We start from the raw sequence: 19,729 nt of genomic DNA on the forward strand, positions 1-19,729 counted from the left end.
ATGGAGAAAGAAAGAGCACTCCCATGGATTGTGTTCTTAGGCACACAGTAAAAAAAAGTATACAGCAAGAGTGCACTGATAGTGGCAGAGTGGACAAATGGACAGCCACCCACCAGTCAATTGCTCCACCCAGGCAAATCTTATGATTTTCAGGACATTGCAAGAAATATTAGAAACCCCCACAAAGCCAAGTCCTCATTCAATACAGAGTGGTCATAAACAGAAACCTTTCTGTGGGGTCTGGCTGCTTGGATGCTCCCTCTCTCTGCATGATGCAGCACTGACATTGGCAGAGGGAACTCACCAAATAAAATGTGCTAGTTGCTGTTAAGAGGCAGACACAAATTTTCTCAAACTAAGTCTTTAATCTTAATTTAGAAATTGAATCAACCATTCTCAGCTACAGCCAATTCCCAGCCATGCCCTGTTGGAGAGAAGAATCATGTTACACTCATGTTGCATTACAGCTACAGAGGCTGCAGACTTTATCATCAAGTTGTTGTTCTTGGTTTAGATAACAGGGAAAGATGAGCTCATCTGAAAATCAAATTAAGGGGAGCAAACAGGCTATCTGAAGAAAGCGCAGTAAAGTTAGCTGGACCATTCTGTAGATTAAAAGTAAATGAATAGGAGAGCTTTCACAGGCCTTTAGCAAGGTCCAGACTACAAGAAGGAGCCTGAGGAATTAGAATTTGCCATCAAGGGCACACAAAAGTAAGCCCACATATACTCTTTTCTATATGCTTTTTCTATACACCAAAAAAATGCAAACATCCATTGAAATCAAGAAAGCAACCAAGTCCATGGAGAAGCTCTCAATAGTGAAGAGCAAGCCCCACTTTGTAACCACCTGAGAGCAAAGCATCTTCCCAGCACAGGCACTGGCTGGGAGACTACAGCAAACTCACAGTCTGCCTCTGCTACACCTCAGTGTAAAATACACCATTGTACTGATTCCCTGGACAAATTTGCATCTGCAGCCACCAATGATTACTGAAGCTCCCCCAGATATTCCTCTGTGGATACCTGGAACTTGGACTGCAGATAAGATAAAGGTGGTACTATTGTCTGGGTGTGATCTCACACAGGGGAAGTTCAACAAAGCTGGGAAGAATGTATCATTGATAACGGAAACAAAAAAAAAAATTGTAGAATTTACAGGCCACAAGAAAAGACAAATCAGCAACTCTGCTGAAATCAGTTCCCACTGGGTAAAAGGTAATTTTGACAGGGGAACATCATGATCACCGGCTCAAAAGAAAAGAAAGACTAAGCATGTAGACTAATTAGCATTAGAGGCAAGAGATAATAATTTAACCAATAGCATAAGAGAACTGTGTAGCCAATAAGCATTAATTCCTTTGTTTGCCAAAATGTATAAAGAATGAAAAGTTTTGAATTACACTGGGACCCTACCACCAAGAAATCCAGGCTGAAGAATGATCAACAGGGATGCCAATGGATGCATGGGTGGTGACAATCTTCTCTCTCTTCTCTTTTCTATTTCTTTTTATTTTGCTACCTCACATTTACTGTTCAATAAAATCTGTATCACTGACTTTGGCATAAGGTTTGCACCTTAATTCAGGCAGAAGCATCTCTCACTGATCAGATCTTAGCATCTACTTGCACAGCAGTAGAGACAGCCATTCTGCATGGAGAAGAGCAGGAGGGCACACCACCACGTACCACTGCTCTTTGTACTTCCATTATGGAACAACATGCAGAGTATCCCAAGGACCCATTTCACCTGAACAAGCCAAGGGAAATCTGACATTTCTCCATTACAAGTACACTTAAAGACTGAAGATGCCAAATACTCCAAAAGTCCCACGTTCATTGAGCAGGAACAACAAGGGAGTAGAGTCAGACCTTCTGCCTTGTTAAGATACACTGAACCATTTCCATAGTAGAAAGCTATGATATGAAGTATCAGCAGCTGTATTTATCTCCCCTGGAGTAGAAAGAGTAAGCAGGCATGTCTTGTCCATCACAGGCAGGCCGTGCTTCCTTACTGCAGGAATATGTTTTTCCTCCCATGATTGCATCTTCCATAAGGGAGAAATGTTCCAAAATGGAGAAATTATTTTGGTTACAAGCAGTTACAGTGTGGTCCCTTAAGGATAATTTCACCAGTTCAAACTAGAAAGGCAAGTATATAATATTTTCTTTTTAATTCCAAAGAGGAAAATTATGAAAGCTAAAGAGCTACCTTCCATGGCCCCTTTTACTGAACAATAAGATCAAGCCAACAATTACATCTGAAAAATGCTATTAACTCATATATTTAAGAAGTGCCAAGATTTAAAATATATGTCTATTGCATGATTTAGTCTTAGCACCTGTTTTCAAGGCTAAGTCCAGGAAAAATATCAAACCCAACCTTTTAGGCAAATTAACAGCATCGGCATGACTTCTTTAAAATACACAGGAAAGCTATGGAATATGTCACAGTGGGATAACAGCATCAGCTCCAATTTTGGACCCACATTATCAGCTGTTTGTGGTGCCATTGGCAATTGCACCATCCTTAGTGAGACCCGTGTTTTACATAACTCTGAGTGTGCCTGTAGACCTTCCAAAAGACCTGGATGGCAATATTTTGGTGTTTTAATATCCCAGCAATGCTTTTTTATGAAGCAGGAGAAAGTCAAAGAGTGTAATACATCTCTGAGGCTGTTCATGTAGAATTAGATCTCCCTTGTTTTGCTTGTTGAGTGCCCTCTAATCCAAATAATGTATTACTGTGTTCTCATCTTTGTAACAAAAGTCTCTTTCATGCCTTCAACAAAATACCTCAGCAGAAATGATTCTATTATTTTAGCATGTAAGAGGTGAATCACTATTTTGTATCTTCAGCTCTTTCTGAAGGTCTTCTTGGTAATTTGATTTTAAGCTTTCAGGGGAAAGGGTAGCAAGCATTATAGCTTTTCCTAGTTACCTCAAGCACTGTTTTTCTGAGGGCTCAACCTCTGAGCATAGTGGCATTGGAGGACTTGCTTTTGGTCTGGAGAACTTCCAAAAGAAATGCAAAACCCTCAAAAACTGGTGTCTCACCACAGAATCACTGAATGGTTGGGGTTGGAAATGACTTCTTAAGACCATTTAGACCAGCCCCTCTGCTAAAGCAGGTTCACCTGGAGCAGGTTGCATAGGATCATATCCAGATGGGTTTTGAGTATCTCCAGGGAAGGAGACTCTACAGCCTCTCTGGGACACCTGTTCCAGTGCTCATACTCCAAGAGAAGAAGTTTTTCTCATATTGCGGGGAAACAGGCCCGAGTCTTTACTAGCAGTCTTGTGTTTCACTTGTGGCCATCTTGGAGACCATACTGATGAGACCACAAAATCAACATGGGAAATGCATCCCATGCCATCATTTAGAATGATGTAATAGGAAGATGCAGAAACGTTTTGCATTTCCAACTCACAGTTAAAAAGTACTGACAAAAAAAAAAAAAAAACAAAAAAAAAACAACCACAATATGTGCAAACCAAGTCCTCACCTCTGCTGATTCTGCATTTGGCTTCAGGCAAATAAGGTTGCCCTCCACTGTCAGATGGCTTAGCTTGCAACAAAGTCGCAGGTACTGCACCTGGTTGATGTCCTCAATATTGTTCCCTTCCAGGTCCAAAACCTCAAGGTGATCCAGCCAGGTCAGCTGGCTCAGGTCAGAGATATTGTTGTAAGCAATGTAGAGTTCCTCAGCAAAAGTAAACAGAATAAACATGTAAACCATGGGCTTGCACAAGTAACACCAAAGCTTTGCAAAATCTTTTCTAATACTTGAAATACTACATGTCACAGGATGAAACTAGAAAGGTAGGGAACATTTTATAAAGTGTGGCTGTTGCAGTCTTAAATAACACGAGCTAATTTAGCTAGGCGTACTCAGGATCAGACCTGAATGCTACACCTCATTTAAAAAAGTTATATTGTAGTGTTTTTTAAACTAACTCATCCAATTCAAGGCATCAAACCAAAGGCAGCCAGAAAAGCAAAGGGTGAAGAAAATGAAGACTAAAAGTAAAGAGTATCAAGTAAAGGTAGATCTGAGATTGTCATTTGGCAGGACACAGCTATACTTACTTTTAGAGAGCTGCAAGAAGAGATCCCATCTAAATCTGAGAGCCCACACCGAGCCATCCACAGGACACAGAGATGGGACAATGAGGTTCCAAGGTCCCTTATAAAAAACAATTCAAGCTCTAGTTGAATGAGTGAAAAAATTCAAGACTTGCTTTCTTTTTCCTAAGACTAGGCCACTGCTACTTCTTTCAAATCTCTCATTGTTTACAAGATATTCCATTAAAAAGGTTCACTCTTGAAAATGGGGAGTAAAATTATACTCCTTTTTGCTTATCCCACTATCAGCTTTGTTCTTGTATGACAACATGCCACCCCAGCCCTGTTTGATTAGGATTATTCCAAGAGCTACATAATGGAAATTCCGCCATAAATCACAAGCAATTGCTAAGAATTAGCAGTTTAGGGGTTTTCTTACACTGGCATCATTGGCTGTACTCATATAACCCAAATGAACATATCTGAGCTGACTGCATGGTCAATCTCATTCTGTCCCTCTTACAGAGTTACTTCTCTTCTGATTTTGCAGTTGAAAGGAATAACTTTTGCCAAAAGCGTTTTTTTGAATCAGCAGAAAACTATAATCCTTTCCATTATTTTCCCACCCTTTGGGTGTAGCAAAATATCAATAAGGGATCATTTATATGAACTTTAAACTTTCTGGTAATAACCCAGAAAATCACACACATGAAATATCCCCCTGACCATTACAGTGCTGCACAATACAAAGATAACACAAAAAGGGTGGAAAATCAAACTGAGGGTGTAATCACCTGCCATCTTTGGTAACATTAAGTTGCATAAAGCCAGTAGTGTAAAAGAAACAAAATACAACACTTTATCAAATCCGAAATCAACCAAAGCTCAGAAACTTTTGACTGTAGCCATGATATCAGAGTATCTGGATACTACAGAACTAAACAGTAACTAAATTCAAAGACAGTTTATCAGAGGAGGTAGGAATTCACAGAAACACAGTAATGGCTGAGTTGGAAGGAAGGTCATCTTGTACAACATTCATACTCAAGTTTCTCAGGACCACATAAAAAGCTAAAATAGTTCTCCAACAGAGATTATTGGAGCTCAATATTTTGGATTAGCTATCTCTCCCAATATTCATTCTTATAGTACAGAGAGTAGTAAGTTTTATACAGAAAACTGCAGAAGACAGAAGTCATGGGAGCCTTTGTAATCTTGAAATATCAAGGTAACAGTTGTACTCATGTCTTCTCTTTGTGGATGACAGGGAATGCAACCAGCTTTGCATTGCCCTCAGTGCCTCATGCAGCTTTGGTATGGCTTTGCAGCAATCCCCTGTAGTCAAGTTGCCTGCTTCAGGGATACTGGGCATCCAGCCAGTCCCAGAGGTCAGGAAGGAGTGCTTTTATGAGTGGGGATAGACACGTTCTCATCTGTATTTTTTGTTGTTTCTCTACCATCTGAATACTTGGGAAGGGCCTTGTCAGGACAAAGGAGCCTGTGTAAGCCTGAATAAAGGATAAGTACAAGGTAAAATATCCCCAGATGTCTCTCTTCTGCGAGGGGCCAAATACAGGGAATGAACAGAAGTTTCCAGGTGAAATTGGGGGTTTTCACCCCTCTGCCTCTTAGGGACTGGTGTGTCCATGGGCATCACCCAGACCTATGTGACTTCATTCATCCTCTACCACTGCAGGGGCCACAGGCACTTGGTGTCTCTAATTACTCCTTCCCTGGATGCTGCCCATTTAAATAAGCTCACAATGGATACACTACACAAAGTGTTTATGTAACATTTTACACCTTTTGAGGCACAAACAGTGCAGCTGACTCAAAGGCCTGAACTAAGCAAAAAAGAAATATCTCAGTCTCATTGAACATCTCTTTCCATCTAAGGCTACTCTTCCCTTGAAGAGAAAATTCTCTACTGATACAAACCACAACACCTGCAGTGAATTTTGTGCATCCAGAAATCTTGCCTCTAGTGACACAAGGATAAAGAAAGCCAAATTCATATCACCACATCCCTGGCCTTGCACAAGATCTTCCAGAATTTATTTATATTGTATATATTTTCTAAATAAAACAAAAACTAGTTCTAAGGCTTCCTTAAGGAACAGATGCCTCCCAAAGTAATATTTACTGAAAATTTATTATTAGATTTGCAAGCTGCATGGCTATAATAAGAAAGAAATTAAATTCAATTACAAAAGCAGAACCTACCATGAAGCAAGGCCAACACACCCACAAACACAAATATGACATTAGGAAGAATGTGAAGGGATTGCACTGCTCATTTCATGACCCTCTTCAAGCACTGATGAGATTTTCAAATTTTGGGCTAATTTTGGTGCAAAATTTTCTCTTCTGTAAACCACTGAACAGAGATAAAGGGAAGTAGTCACTCTCATTTTTGTGTCATTGAAACAGTGCTTCTGACAGATGCTCTGTTTATTAGCCCAGCAAAACTGAAGACAATCCTAACCTGGTTACTCTACATATGGTAGAGTAAGATATGGTGAATTGACTTTATTTCCATTTTTAATTTGTCTTGCATTTTTAACTGAAGGGTTTTTGCCACAGAAGGAGATTGCAGTAATATGCTCATTCCTAATGTTTCTCTGTCAATATAAAGAATGCCAAAGCAAAGCAGAGGATTAATTCCCAAGCAATTTTTACACAGGGCCCCAAAAGCAATTATTCCCTCTAGTCCTTGATCACTCCATGCATTTGTGGAAGTAGTTCCCTGCTCACACTCAGAAGTCTAGGACTGCCAGAGTTAAGTCCTATTTCTTTTTGTTTGTCACAGTTTTCTGTTCCAGAGGTGGCTGTCGTTAAACCCAAAGCACACAGACAGGGTCAGTCCCTACTCACATTGTGTGCTAGCTCATGCATGGTGCACACTCATTAGGAATTATTAGCTAACAAGTCCTTAAAGCATTCTCCTGCTGTGCACACCATCAGAAGACCCTAACTGAAATGATTTCTAAAGCCTACTTACCTTACTCTTCACAATTTGTGCTACTAAGTTTAGTCTCAAATCTATTCCAGTTTCATTCTTGGGTTGCAGCTCTGACTCCCCTACAGCTAATTGACATGAGTCAGGAGTAGCACTTTCGAGGTTAATACTAATCAAAGTTGACCAGTATTTGTATTTCAGACAAAGGAATTAGGTTGTGCATCCCATGTCATGCAGAAGGCCACTGCATGTTTGCAATGCAACCCAGTGTTTGATAACAGTCTTCTTATTTAAAAAAAAAAAAAAAAAAAAAAAAAAAAAAAAAAAAAAAAAAAAAAAAGCTTGATCAGACACTTCAGAATAGAAAAAAATACGGAAGCTAATGGGGAAGTGGTTTCTTACAAGGCTGAAGTTGGCTGTCCCAAAGCTCGTCTTTAACTTAAGAAACAAAAAATTAAGAAAGCATGAACTTTGTTGCACTGTTTGGTATGACCTGGCTCAGTTTTGCTATCTTGTTTCAGGGAAGAGATTTAGCAGCCCAAGATACCTCTTCTCTTGCCCCTCAAGAAGGGCACCTCAGCTCTTAAGAAGAGCAAAGGACTGCCACCTCTCCTTCCCTGCTAATATAAAGGCAGTGAGAAGAGGCAAAAGGACTTTTTCCCCTTTGGGCTCTACTGCAGAACCAAATTCCTCTTGCTGACACTGGGGTCATGCTAGCTGCTAGAGGAGCCTAAAATTTTGGATCATGCAGTCACATTTTGGCCCTGCAGGTCTCTGCTCCTGCATCTGTAATGAGTCATCCCCAGTCAGAGATGTTATCATAGCAAAGTACATCTGCAAACATTTTATTCAGTAACTAACAAACTAATCTTTTGGAAGTAGCATGACTCATGATGCAGCATCAGAGAAAATTCCCTTGTTAATTACTATAGAGATAATTGCCCTTGAGAGTATGGCTGCTGTAAGGTGAAACAGCAATGTAGCTCAAAGCAAGCTGCTCCTCACAACTGCACGCACCTGCATTTCTGAAAATTCTTCTGAAATATTTTGGCTGGTAAGATGAGAACTTAAGAGCTTGCAAGAGATGGGAGTGTCTCCTCTGGGATCAGCTTTAGTGCATCTGGCACATCTACCTTGGTGGGGGTGAGAGTAAAGTGAAGAGTTGTTTGAGCACACATGACCACCATGGGCGTGTGTGTACACACAGGCATGTTTTCATTTATGTTAAGTGCAGAGTGTGACATCTGCCCAAACTAGGGAGATGCAACTATTACTTTTATTGAAATCTTAATGGGAATCTGCACTGTGATAATTATTTACTAGGGTAGACTATTTTAATGAAATAATAAACTCTTAATAACAATTTATCAGGGCAGTAAAAGAAAATCCACTATACTTATGCATGCAGTGTAACGAAACTCTCTCCCCAAAATAATCATTGACCAAGAATGAAATTAATGAGACACATCTCAGAGAAGAGGATTCTCCTGTATTGGGCATGGTATAAACATACAGAAAATTACAGCACCTATTCCAAAAACAGAAAGTAGGATTGAAAAGTTTGATGGCTGAAAGGAAAAAGATGAGACTCTGTACGAGGCTGGTGGCACTTGGTCATAAGATGTAGCACAGGAGTGATCTAGTGATGTGCAAACAACAAAGAGCTTATAGAAGGAAAGAGAGGACACTGTAGAGAAAACATAGCTCCTATTAATACAATAAATATTCCCAATCCATTGGAAAAGTATCCTGTCCCAAGTGACGTGGAAGCCGGGAACTTTACAGGAAAGGCAAAGAATTAATAACCAAAGACATTATATATCCTGCTCACCCCTGCTATGGTTCATTCAAGACAGGTTTGAGGCAGACAGATGGAGCATGGGGTGGGGATGCATACATCATAACCTTTGATTGTGATAAACAGAGGATTACAGCCCCTGGAGCTGCCAAACCAGAGTCCTCCTGAGTAATTACTCCACATGTGCTCCTACACACATGCTTGCCTGCAAAACATACATTGAATATCAGATCATGTTTTTAGTATCTCAAAGTGCCAAGAAATCAACATAGAATCCCCTAATTTCATTTTTAACCCCAAAATTTGAATTTATAATTGATTTTTGAGAAAATAATATTAATAAACCAAAGGGTTTGAAGCCCATGTTCCAACTATCTCAAAATAACCGCTGCAGGGATGGGAACTCATCAAACAGTCCAGTGCTTCTGTGACGGTCTTGGCAACACCCTCCCCACTTGTGCACAACCATTTAGTATTTTTTTCCCATGAAATCTGATGCTCCCATCTTGTCATCACTCCCACAGGCTGGGGAGAGAGCAGAGGGGCAATGAACAGTTTGGCTCACAGCATCTTGTAACAAGTTTGAGAAATAATTTGTTCTTCCATTAATCCAACATTCTTGTTCTTCAGGGACTGATGTGATCCAGCCAAATTTTTACTGGATGAATATCAGACCTACAGAGCCAAATCCTACTCTTGGTTTCACGACAATAAATCCTGAATTGCTCCACTGAGCTCAAGCTACCCAGTAAACACAACAGCAAAACCCTGAACACATTCATCAGTTTGATCCCCATTGTTTGTTCTGGAAGTCAGTTTTGAATAATTTACCTAGAAATAAAGCACTAAATCCATGGAGCTTGCAAGAAGTATCTCAAAGCACACCTGCATCTGCTGAATAAATCTTCAGAAGCAATACATCTAAAATAGCCATTGATGCAGATTTTATTTATTTTAAAGATTGTTCTGAAAATGAATGAACTGGTAAACAGAGAAATTTAGATTGTAAAAGAGTGACCAAGCTACAGTCTTACAAAATAAAGGAATAAAAGAATCCCATCTCTGATCTACAGAAATCAAGTGGAATTTATCAAGCTGCACTGTGATAACATCTATATGGTCAATGTCAGCACACAATGGTTTAGTTGTACAGATAATTCTGACATCTGAAACAAAAACTTTTAAAGCCTGAATGTTCTTTAAATCAGTAACATATGCTCTAATAGGAAGCTTTCATAAAAGTTTCATTGTGTTCACAAATAGCTATTACTCAAAATTGTAAAACTGATTGTATGCATGTGTTCCCTGTACTTGATCAAATCCATGACACAGCCCTCAGCTCTGCAAGCAGCGCTGAGACCACGTGCTTATTGTCCCTTCAGTGTCCTTTGCAGTTGAACAAATGTCATGTGAATGTGATGACCTGCCTTGCTTTGCAGCATTACAGTCTTTGCTGGTTTTGTATTCACTCTCCAAAATTCCAGTAGCAATATGCTGAAACTGTTGGCTTGGTTCTCCTCTGCACTACATCTTGCATCACCATGACACACAGGTTGCCTTTAGCATCTTATGCTGCCTTGAGCCAGAGTGAACCGTGGCACAAGGTGCGCGATAACTATGGTCAGGTCTCATCTTTTGCAGCCAGAAGGCCACTTTTAGGCTGAAATACCATGGAAATGTAGTACCAAATAATTTGGTCTCATCTGCCTTCTGATCTGTGCAAATTTTCAACAGAAAGAGTTCCTATCCTGTTGAGACATGTTGTTGGAGACTTCAAAAACTAAGCAAAAAGTGAGCTTGCTAGGCAATTTTTAAATACAGCAGAGGAAGGCTAGCTTGTTTTAGGCTGACCATAAGCATGCATTTACCAAATGTCTTCTTAAATAAAAATTGTGTCTGTGAAATTCTGTTTTCATAACTCCATTTTACATGCAAATGAAGAATTTCAGAATGAACAAAAAGTTATTGTTGCCAAAGGCCTTTGCAGTAGCATGTCTCTGTTGTCCCAAATTTTTGAGGAAACCTTACTATGAATAAGAAGCTGTTTTCAAAATGGGCTGCAGTGCTAATGCCCCTGGCAATATTTCTCCCAACAAACAAATTTCACTGTTTTATTCTAGGGTTGACGGGGTTTCTTTTGTTTGTTGGTTACTTGTGTGTTAAGTTCCAAGTTTGGAAAGGGGCAAAGATCTCATATATTGGTTTTTTTCAGCTGTGGACCTCTGCTGAGCACTTCATTGACAGCAAAATGGGTGTCTGGGAGGAAATGCAACTGCCTGGTACTGCACCAGGGTAAATAGATCAGGGACAACATTCAAGGTGTCACACTTCATCCAGCCTGTGACTCTGTATTTTCATCTTTGTTACATTGAAGGGAGAGACACCTGCAACAGCTTTTGTGGGCCAACTAAAAAAATCACAATGATCAAGGAGTCACATGCTTTTGGCCAGCATTTTCACTGAAACAAAAGGCTGAAAACAAGGACAAGAGACTACCTGGCTACAGCAGCCAAAACCACAAACTATCCAAGGCAGTTTGGCTGTTTTCCAGAACAGGAGCCAATGACTGCTCTGATAGTCCTGATAAGAATAATTGAGCTCTGCCATGGACACATCTGTGGCCATGCTTCAACCAGAGACACTGCAAAGAAATCCCTGTTGCATTAACTCCAGTGCCCACCACCCCTTGCCTCCCCCACCACTGCTGCCAGGCAAAGATGGCATCTGGATACAAGAGATGACGACAGATGAAAAACCCAAACCTCATGATATATATCTCCAGGCTATTCCTGATTTGCAACTTTTTCACTTGTCATTGTTGCTTCTCATTGCCTCATTGAAACCACTGTGGCAACTGCAATATTACATCAAGCACTATATTACTTGCAAGAACTTTGTTTTCCATGTCAGATTATACCTCATTTAAACAAAAAGTGCTTTGTGAGACCAACAGGAGAGAGATATTTAGAAGTGAGAGTGCTGATACATCCACTTCTGTAACTCGTCATAGTTGTGCCTAAGGTAACTGAGATGCTTACTTCTGTTAAAGTTAATACACATGAAATGGAGCTTTAATTTCAAGTGCTCTCATTTTTAGTTGCTGTCAAAAAAAAAAAACCTAGAGCAGAATAATGGGCTTGATCAACGCTGATGGAATCAGGAACAGCAATTCCTTAACACACGAATATACAACGTGTGTGGGAAGCATAATGTAATTTTGTGTTAATTTCCTTTTGATCATTAAAACTGCTTGACAGCTTAGTTACTGCTGTAGCCTTCTCACAATGACAGAACAGTTGCTTTAACTCAGCTCCCACAATCTGAAAGGCATAGAGATTGCCAAGGTGTGGTCCTGTCGAACAAGACTTGCCCTTGACTGCATTTTTTCCACCCTACTTCAGCTCCCACCCTTGGCATAAAGCTGCACCCCAGAGAAACTGTAGAGACCCAACACATTGTGGTTGCATCCTAATGGGTGCACTACATTTTCCACAAGACCAAATGGATTTTCAAATAGGAATAAGTTGAGACACATAGTAAATAAAGCTCTCACACCCACAGATCCATTGCCCCTCAGTTTACTAACAGTTCCTATAACTTTGGCAATTGTTCATTCTCACTGTTGAAAGCTTACATATAAAAAAATAAAGAATAATGAAACTGTGGTTACAGAATGAGTTACTTACATTTAAGAATTTAATCCCACAGTGCTTTGAAATTTCCTGCATAAATAACTTTTCAGTCTCCCACATGTTGTGTGCCTGTTTCACAGTATGTTCCAGGTCTGAACTTTGGCAGAGTAAGACAGATATATTCCAACTTTGCTTTAATATAGATCTCCTCCTTCAAAATCAACACTTAAGACTTCTAATGCTTCAGGGTAAACAGAAGGAATATTCTGTAAAAGATTCAAATAATCTGACAGATTCAGTGGTGTTAAGACACATACCACCAAAAAAAAAAAAAAAAAGAAAAAAAAAAGTCCCTGAAACATCTTTGAAACATCTTTTTCTGTGTATCAGATCAGAAGAACTGGAATTCTAGGTTAATTGACCAGATACAACTACAGAATTGGATCAACTTGGAGTAGCTATTAAATTTTTGTCATGGAAATGGCTGCAGAGTTTCCACGGTAAAAAAATATGGTACTTGAAATATTGCAGAAAAGGGTTGACATGAAAACCCAGAGAGAAAATGTAATTCAAAGTGATTCAGTCTGAATAAACAATGGTGGAAATGCAGGTTCTTGAGATTCTTTAGATCAGGCACGTTTGTATGACACTAACAACTTCCTTCTGAGGCTGATGGCCATATCTTCTTTGTAACTTTTCCTTTCTTTCTTTTTTTTATCTGTGTATACATCTAATGAGAAAACAAAAAATAAAGAAGATTGCAAGAAACAGATACAGGTACAACTTGAACTTGTGAATAACAGTTGATTTCCTCCAAACTTCTTTCCTCTCTAAGCCCCTAATGTTCACTACAGATCTTGACAGACTTGTCTCCATATGTTTGGAGTCAAGACTTCTTCCTTAAACAAGAGCTTCAAGTGAGATTTTCTGCACTTGTACTGGCCTCCAGATGTTCTTTCACAACAAACAAACAAGATCCAGAAGAGAAGCTTGGGGGACCTCAAAGCCCAACACAGGATTACTGAGACAGGACCTTATAGATTTCTCTACTGAGGGTGTTACTACAAGAGAGCCTCAGCATTTCCTTCACACTGCACCAGTTGACATCCCAAATCTGCTGCAGGTGTGTTAATTGGATGTAGATCATCTTGACCTTGTTCTTGAGGCAACTGTAGCTGCAACACTAAGCAAAGTAAACCAAACCTCCCTAAATTCTTGCCTGTGAGATGAAACAGTAGAAAGTGGAGTGATCAGTGGAGGCTGATGAAGTTCAAACCAGGAGATGCCACAAATGGTCTTTCAAACACATAATCTTTCCTAGAACTTCTGTTACCAAAAGTGTAGGTGGCAGGTTTCATTAACAGACCTTTGTGTTCAGATTCTTATCCCCACATGAAGAGCTCACAGTGCAGCTTATGGCAAAGAGTGAAGAATGTGCATGCATTATACCTGCTGATGAGATCACTTCACCTCCTAAAACACAAAGGCATTTCAGTATTTATTTCTTGCAGCTATTGAAGCATCTGAGAAATCTGATGCATCCTTTAAACACCTCATAATAGAAGGATAAAATTTTGCCACACAAAAAATGAGGAACATAGCTAGAGAAAAAGAAATGTGCATGTATTTTAACGGAAAAAAAGCAACAGGCCCTTTGGGTGCAGCAATGTGTCTGCAGATAATAAGAACAACAATATCAACTCCTTTGTGGAGAATGTCCTATAGAAATTAAATAATTAAACTGATTTACACTGAAACTCTATCTATTTATTCATTTTTATTCCTCTCATTTGGCAGTTACAACTGACAAATACAACCATTAGCATAATTTCCTCTCCAACCTGATTCCTTACTTTTTTTAAAATCAGCATTTACCTTGTATTCCAAGAACATATTTTCCCACTGAACACAATTGTTTTCAATAAAAAAAAAAAATCAAACAAGCTGCGGAGAAGCAATTCCTGTGTAGGAGAGAATCAATCAAAACAACCTACAAACCCATTAAACTAATGATGATTATTTTCTTATTTCCACAAAGACAATCTTTTCACAGCTGGATACTGCTCAGGAAGGAGGCACCCAGTTTGAGCTGCTTTTGTGTTATTGTGCCACAATTAAATTCCTCTAAGGATCCAAACATCTGGGACTCTGCTGTGGGAAACCCAGGGCTGAGCCAGTGAGGAAACCCTATGTGAGTGTGGGGTGTGCAGGGAGCCAAGAGGGACACCCCTGGGGTCACTGGAACCTCTCACTCTGAAGGGGCCTCAGTGCCAGCAGTGAAAATCTCAGGTGGTGTGAGTGTTTCTGTCAGAATGGCTCCTGGGTGGTGAGACAAGAAAGCTTCCCTAACAGTTCCACTGGCAATGGGCTAATTACTGATAGGCTAATTACTGTTGCTTCCCAGCCCAGCCCTGTTCTTTGCTGTTTCTCACACCGTGACTATAACAGTATTTTTCTCATCACTGCCTAAAATTAATATTTAGGTGTAAATTTTCATATGTGAACCCTGACACTGACAACTGAAACAGAGCAGCTGCAAACCGCCTAATAGCCAGGCATGTAAGTACTTATTTTCTGGCAGAAATCTACTAGTTATTACTGACAGTCTTATTTATCATATCCATCCAGAGCATATAAGCAAGATCATGATACCATTAGGCAAAGTTTTATACACAATTCATTCAGAAGACTGTCTGCCCAGGATAAAATAAGCAATTGAGATGGAAAATACAGCATATTTATACAGCTAACCCAGGATGCTGTAGAAACAACAGCTAACCCAGGAGCTGAGCTGTATTTATTTTTAAGACCTGGTCGAGCTGGATAGGGGCAAGGCATGAGAGAATATTCTGAAAGGAAAGGCCACTTTTTACCAAATAAACTCAAAGTGGACTGCCTATTCAGATAGTGGGCAGAGAAGGAGCACAATTATATCATGGGCTTGTCTTACCTTGCAGGAGTTTACTGGCAGTCTTCCTGCACACATTAGCTATTTCTTATTTACTTTGCTTTTTCACTAGCCATGTTCATGATGCAAAAAACATTGCTGTGGTCTATGGTGATCCTCTGATGGTTTTTATGCCCTGCATTGCACGGCAGTCACAAAACAGAAACATGATAGAGGTGTCCTGAGGGAGGAAGCCTGCTGCCATGGAACTGCTCAGATAACAATGAGAGCAGATCCTCTCTGCTCTGTGAGGAGATGCACTGCACCCTCCTCACCAACTCTAACACAGCCAGGAGACTCAAACCTGGAGCTGCAAGGGCAAGCCCTGCCTCATCATCCCCTTCCTTACAGGTACACCCTGTCCCTGGCAGTCTGAAACAGAAGGCAGGGGAATTTCAGCTGGGGAAGGCTTCAGAAAAAGGGGTGCTGATACTGAGAACCATGGAAAGACACTACAAGGCCACAAACTTGTTTTGGTGTCCTCTGTGTTTGCTGCAGAATGGAACCCAAGCTCCATCTGTGCATTTGTAGAGAAAAAGCTCAGCTTCCCTTGCTGGGGAATCAGCCTGTCAGATTCCCTGATATCTAAGGTCACAAAGACACCTGACTAAGTGAAATTAAACCAGAGGTCTACCCAGGACAGATAAGTGGTCAAAGCAATCAGATTTCCCTAGGGCCAAAGGCAGACAGGCTAATTGTGCTTTTCTGAAAATAATCCACTCAACTAAAAGATGCCATATTTCTGTCCCAAAATCATTACATTTTATCAATAGTATGAATATCCTTAAAACTATCAATGCGAAATAAAACTTGAGGTCACAGCACTTTTGCCCAGGTTTGTAATACTCCCAGGGATCTGCAGGCACTAATACAGAGAAGACTCATCCATACAGAAATTAGGATTCCATTTAAATGCTTTCCTAGCTCCTGGAAAGCACTCAAAGTTCTCAAAGAACATGTTATTAAGATAGACTTCATAGCAACTTTAACTGCTGGAGGACTTTCAGTCCTACATAAAAGAATTAACAGGAACACCTCCCACAGAAACTAGCCTGCATCTGAAATGAAATTATTTCCCCATCCTGGAATGTGAATATGAAAGGAAACAGCGATGCTTTGGGTGCTGGAACAAGTCTATGAAGGGATTCACCCCAACCAAATCAGAGCAGTGGTTCTCTGACTGCATGTGTAAGAGTAACCTAAAGCAAGGGCTCCCTGATTCCTTGCTAAACAGAGTAAGAAACTGCTATAACACATCCTAACTATATATTTATATATATAACACATCATTAACTATATATGTTATGTATGTGAATATATAGCACATGCTATAATGGCTATAAATACATCATCTCTTGACAAACATTTGCACCTGCAATGCAAATTGAATTGATTTTAGAAACAGTTTGGAGATTTTTAAATATCACAACAGCAATGCTGATCCCTGTTGCACAAAACTCATTGTTTTTACATGTGATATCTGTGTACCTCTGTACACATTACTATACAATAAACATAGTAATCCAGTAATTGCCAAAGATTAGAAATGACAAGCAGAAGAAAAAAGAGGGAAAAAAACGGAGGGTTAAAAAAAAAAAAAAAAGAGTGAGGCAGGAAAAGAATAAGTAAAAATGACAAGGAAAAAAACCAAATTCAGGGGAATGATGTCCCCACGTTCCTCTTGTTTGAGTGAAAACTATCCAGAAAATAGTTGGTGCCTAGATACATTATCAACAGTACATCAAATTTTGGGGTGATCAGTGTCATGGCTTAGTCTTATACAAGATAGTGTAACTTGACCCAGATCCAGCAAAGCAATTGGACCAATGTTTAATTTTCAGCTTGTGAGCAATGCCACTGAAGGCAAACTTCTTGTGGCTTTAAAAACAACGTATTTTATTTCCTTAAACTCTTTCTTGGGTGAAAAGGAGGTTTATTGCTAAGTTAAAACACCTCAAGATCCTGACTGAAGTCTTAAAAAATATTTTTAAACATTACTTTACAGCCCTTACCCTGAATTAAGAAAGAATTAGTTGGCTCTGGTTTCTTACAGTCATAAAATAATCAGCAAAATCTTTACTCAAATCACTTGGCTCATATTTACAGCTACTTTTTTTCCCACAGCTAAGAGGGCTCAAAACATTTCAAAATGTGAATATTGAGACTCCTGTGTTGCTAGTTTGTCTCTGGGAATCTAGTGTTAAAAAAACAAACCAAAAGCCTAAGGCTCATAAAAGCATAAGAATTGTTGACTTTGAATGTACTCTGCACCTTGTTCATTTGAACCTCCTGAGGATTTTACTGACTAAAACAGACCAGGATTACTTTCCTTTCATTCAGGGGGATGCTTCTGCAATAGTGCAAGACCAGTTGGAGAACTGCAGCAATGAAATGTTAACTCAATGTGGATGAAGAGAATCTGCTTTCCTTTCCCTGTATCCTCCACACCCACTTTTGTCCCCACACTTCACAGTCTCTGCATTTCATCTCACTTAAAATAAGACAGCTTCTCTCTGTTAGAAGCAGATGCTTGAGAAGCCCTGAGAGTAGATCACTCTCCTGCTGGCTACAATGTGTGGTGCTGAATGGGAGGAAATGAACTTCAGCTGCTGAAACAGCTTCTTCTGGAAACTTATGGGAACCAGGTCCCAGGATTCCCCTATCTGATTTAAAAGCCCTTTCATAAAGATATCTATCTAAACATTTTTAAACAGATCTTTTTATTCATCCCTGAATTGAGAATAAAAGCAATCTGATTTTTAAAAAATACACAGGCTACATGCCAAAGCAGAAGTAGTAATTCATGGGCCTTGAAATATAGTTCTTCTACTGGAAGCATTTCAAAAATGAGGACCATGGCCATCACAAAAAACCCCAAACAAACAAAAAACACCAAACCCAAGCAAAACAAAGAAAACCCAAGACAAACAAACAAACAAATACACACCACAAAAAGACCACAAACAAACAAACAAACAAAAAATCCCTAAAATCAGCAAATTTGAGCAGGCATTCTTCAGAATAGGCTTGACTTTTCATCCTCAATTATCAGTTCATAAATCTAGAATTTCTCAGTTGCTAGCAAATGTGTGAAGGTCACCAAACAAGGACATAATTAAGTTATTGTGGTTTAGAAAATTAACAACAATATGAACTATTTTCTTTTCACAGTACACTGGATTGTCCAGAGCCATTCCCTTTAGCAAAGGGTCAGTAGAAAACCAAAACCGAGAAACAGCCAAGAAAGAAATTCCCTTTCAAACACCGAGATAAATTATCTGCAAATAACCTTAGATATATTTTCCTTTTGGATTAAATTAAATAGTTGGTAACCATATCCTTTCAAAGCTTCAAGTATTCAAAAGTAATGCAAGCTTTAGGAGGACTGGGGAAGGACCATGAATTTACAAGTAAGGTAGCTCAAACACATTCCCCATCAAAGGAATCACAACTTCTTGAGGAACTACCAGGAGAAGCCAATATCCAAACTCACTGCCTTAGCAAGCCTTGTGCTCCCATAGAAAGCTGTAATACAAGAACACTTTGATTCCTCACTGCCACAATGGGACTTCTGTGATTTCCACTGAACAGTGCATGGCAAGGCACACCTCAGCATCCTCACATCTTAAGTTCCTATGTGAGATTGACAGGAATAAATGACTCAAAAAAATATCAGTAACTAAAGTCAGGATGATAAACCTTAATTTTGACACCTACCAAGCCAATTCTTCTTCCATTTTCAAAATGAAGAAAAATAAAAAAGTTTTAATTCCATTTAATCCCAAAATAATAGATAATCCAACTCTGCAAGACAAGACGAAACAAAAATAAAGTGACAAAACACAAAGTCTCCCATCTTATTACCCACTCATGCATGCACACTGACAGCCTTTTCTTCATAATGATTCACGAGAATATGCTTTTATAGCATAAAACAGAATTAAAAGAATGTCTGGTTTTAGCATCCTAAGTATATACAAAACACCTTCTCTATCTTTTTTCTGCTTTTCTGTCCTTGCCTTCTTTTCAGTAAATAAAACCAATCTTCCAGCTGGTCCTCACAAGACATTTCCTATTATCTGCTGCCCATTTTCAAATTACAACCACAATGATTCTGACCTTATGGCTGGCAAAATCTGTGGGAATTGTTTTTAGTAAGAAGGAAGAACATTTTTTTCTGTCATCTTCAAAAACCACATTTGCAAGGGTTTGGTTGAATAGAACAAAATAATCACTTTTTGGACAGAATTCAAATATCAAAAAGATTCATTCAGAAATAAGATTCTGAATTTTCAAGTAAATGGCAGCAGCCTCTGGAATGGGAGCA

At 39.3% G+C, this 19,729-nt stretch overlaps 1 protein-coding gene across 9 annotated transcripts in view; it reads right to left on the minus strand.

Moving 5' to 3' along the window:
* Nucleotides 1-19,729, minus strand: part of LRRC56 (leucine rich repeat containing 56) — a 59,888-nt gene that overhangs the window by 10,092 nt on the left and 30,067 nt on the right. For 5 of the 9 annotated variants that reach the window (XM_085581653.1, XM_085581652.1, XM_085581655.1 and 2 more), the window contains 3 exons: nt 19,120-19,206; nt 4,091-4,187; nt 3,507-3,704 (listed from right to left, as the gene is read on the minus strand). In XM_085581653.1, the coding sequence (XP_085437779.1) occupies nt 3,507-3,704; nt 4,091-4,187; nt 19,120-19,206 (382 nt within the window). Of the gene's footprint in view, nt 1-3,506; nt 3,705-4,090; nt 4,210-12,509; nt 12,721-19,119; nt 19,207-19,729 lie in introns of those variants that run through there. The other 4 variants (XM_085581656.1, XM_077783774.2, XM_085581657.1 and 1 more) reach the window with 3 other exon arrangements.

This window comes from Lonchura striata, chromosome 5 (genome assembly GCF_050655825.1).
Source record: "Lonchura striata isolate lonStrDom1 chromosome 5, ASM5065582v1, whole genome shotgun sequence".
Classification (NCBI taxonomy): domain Eukaryota; kingdom Metazoa; phylum Chordata; class Aves; order Passeriformes; family Estrildidae; genus Lonchura; species Lonchura striata.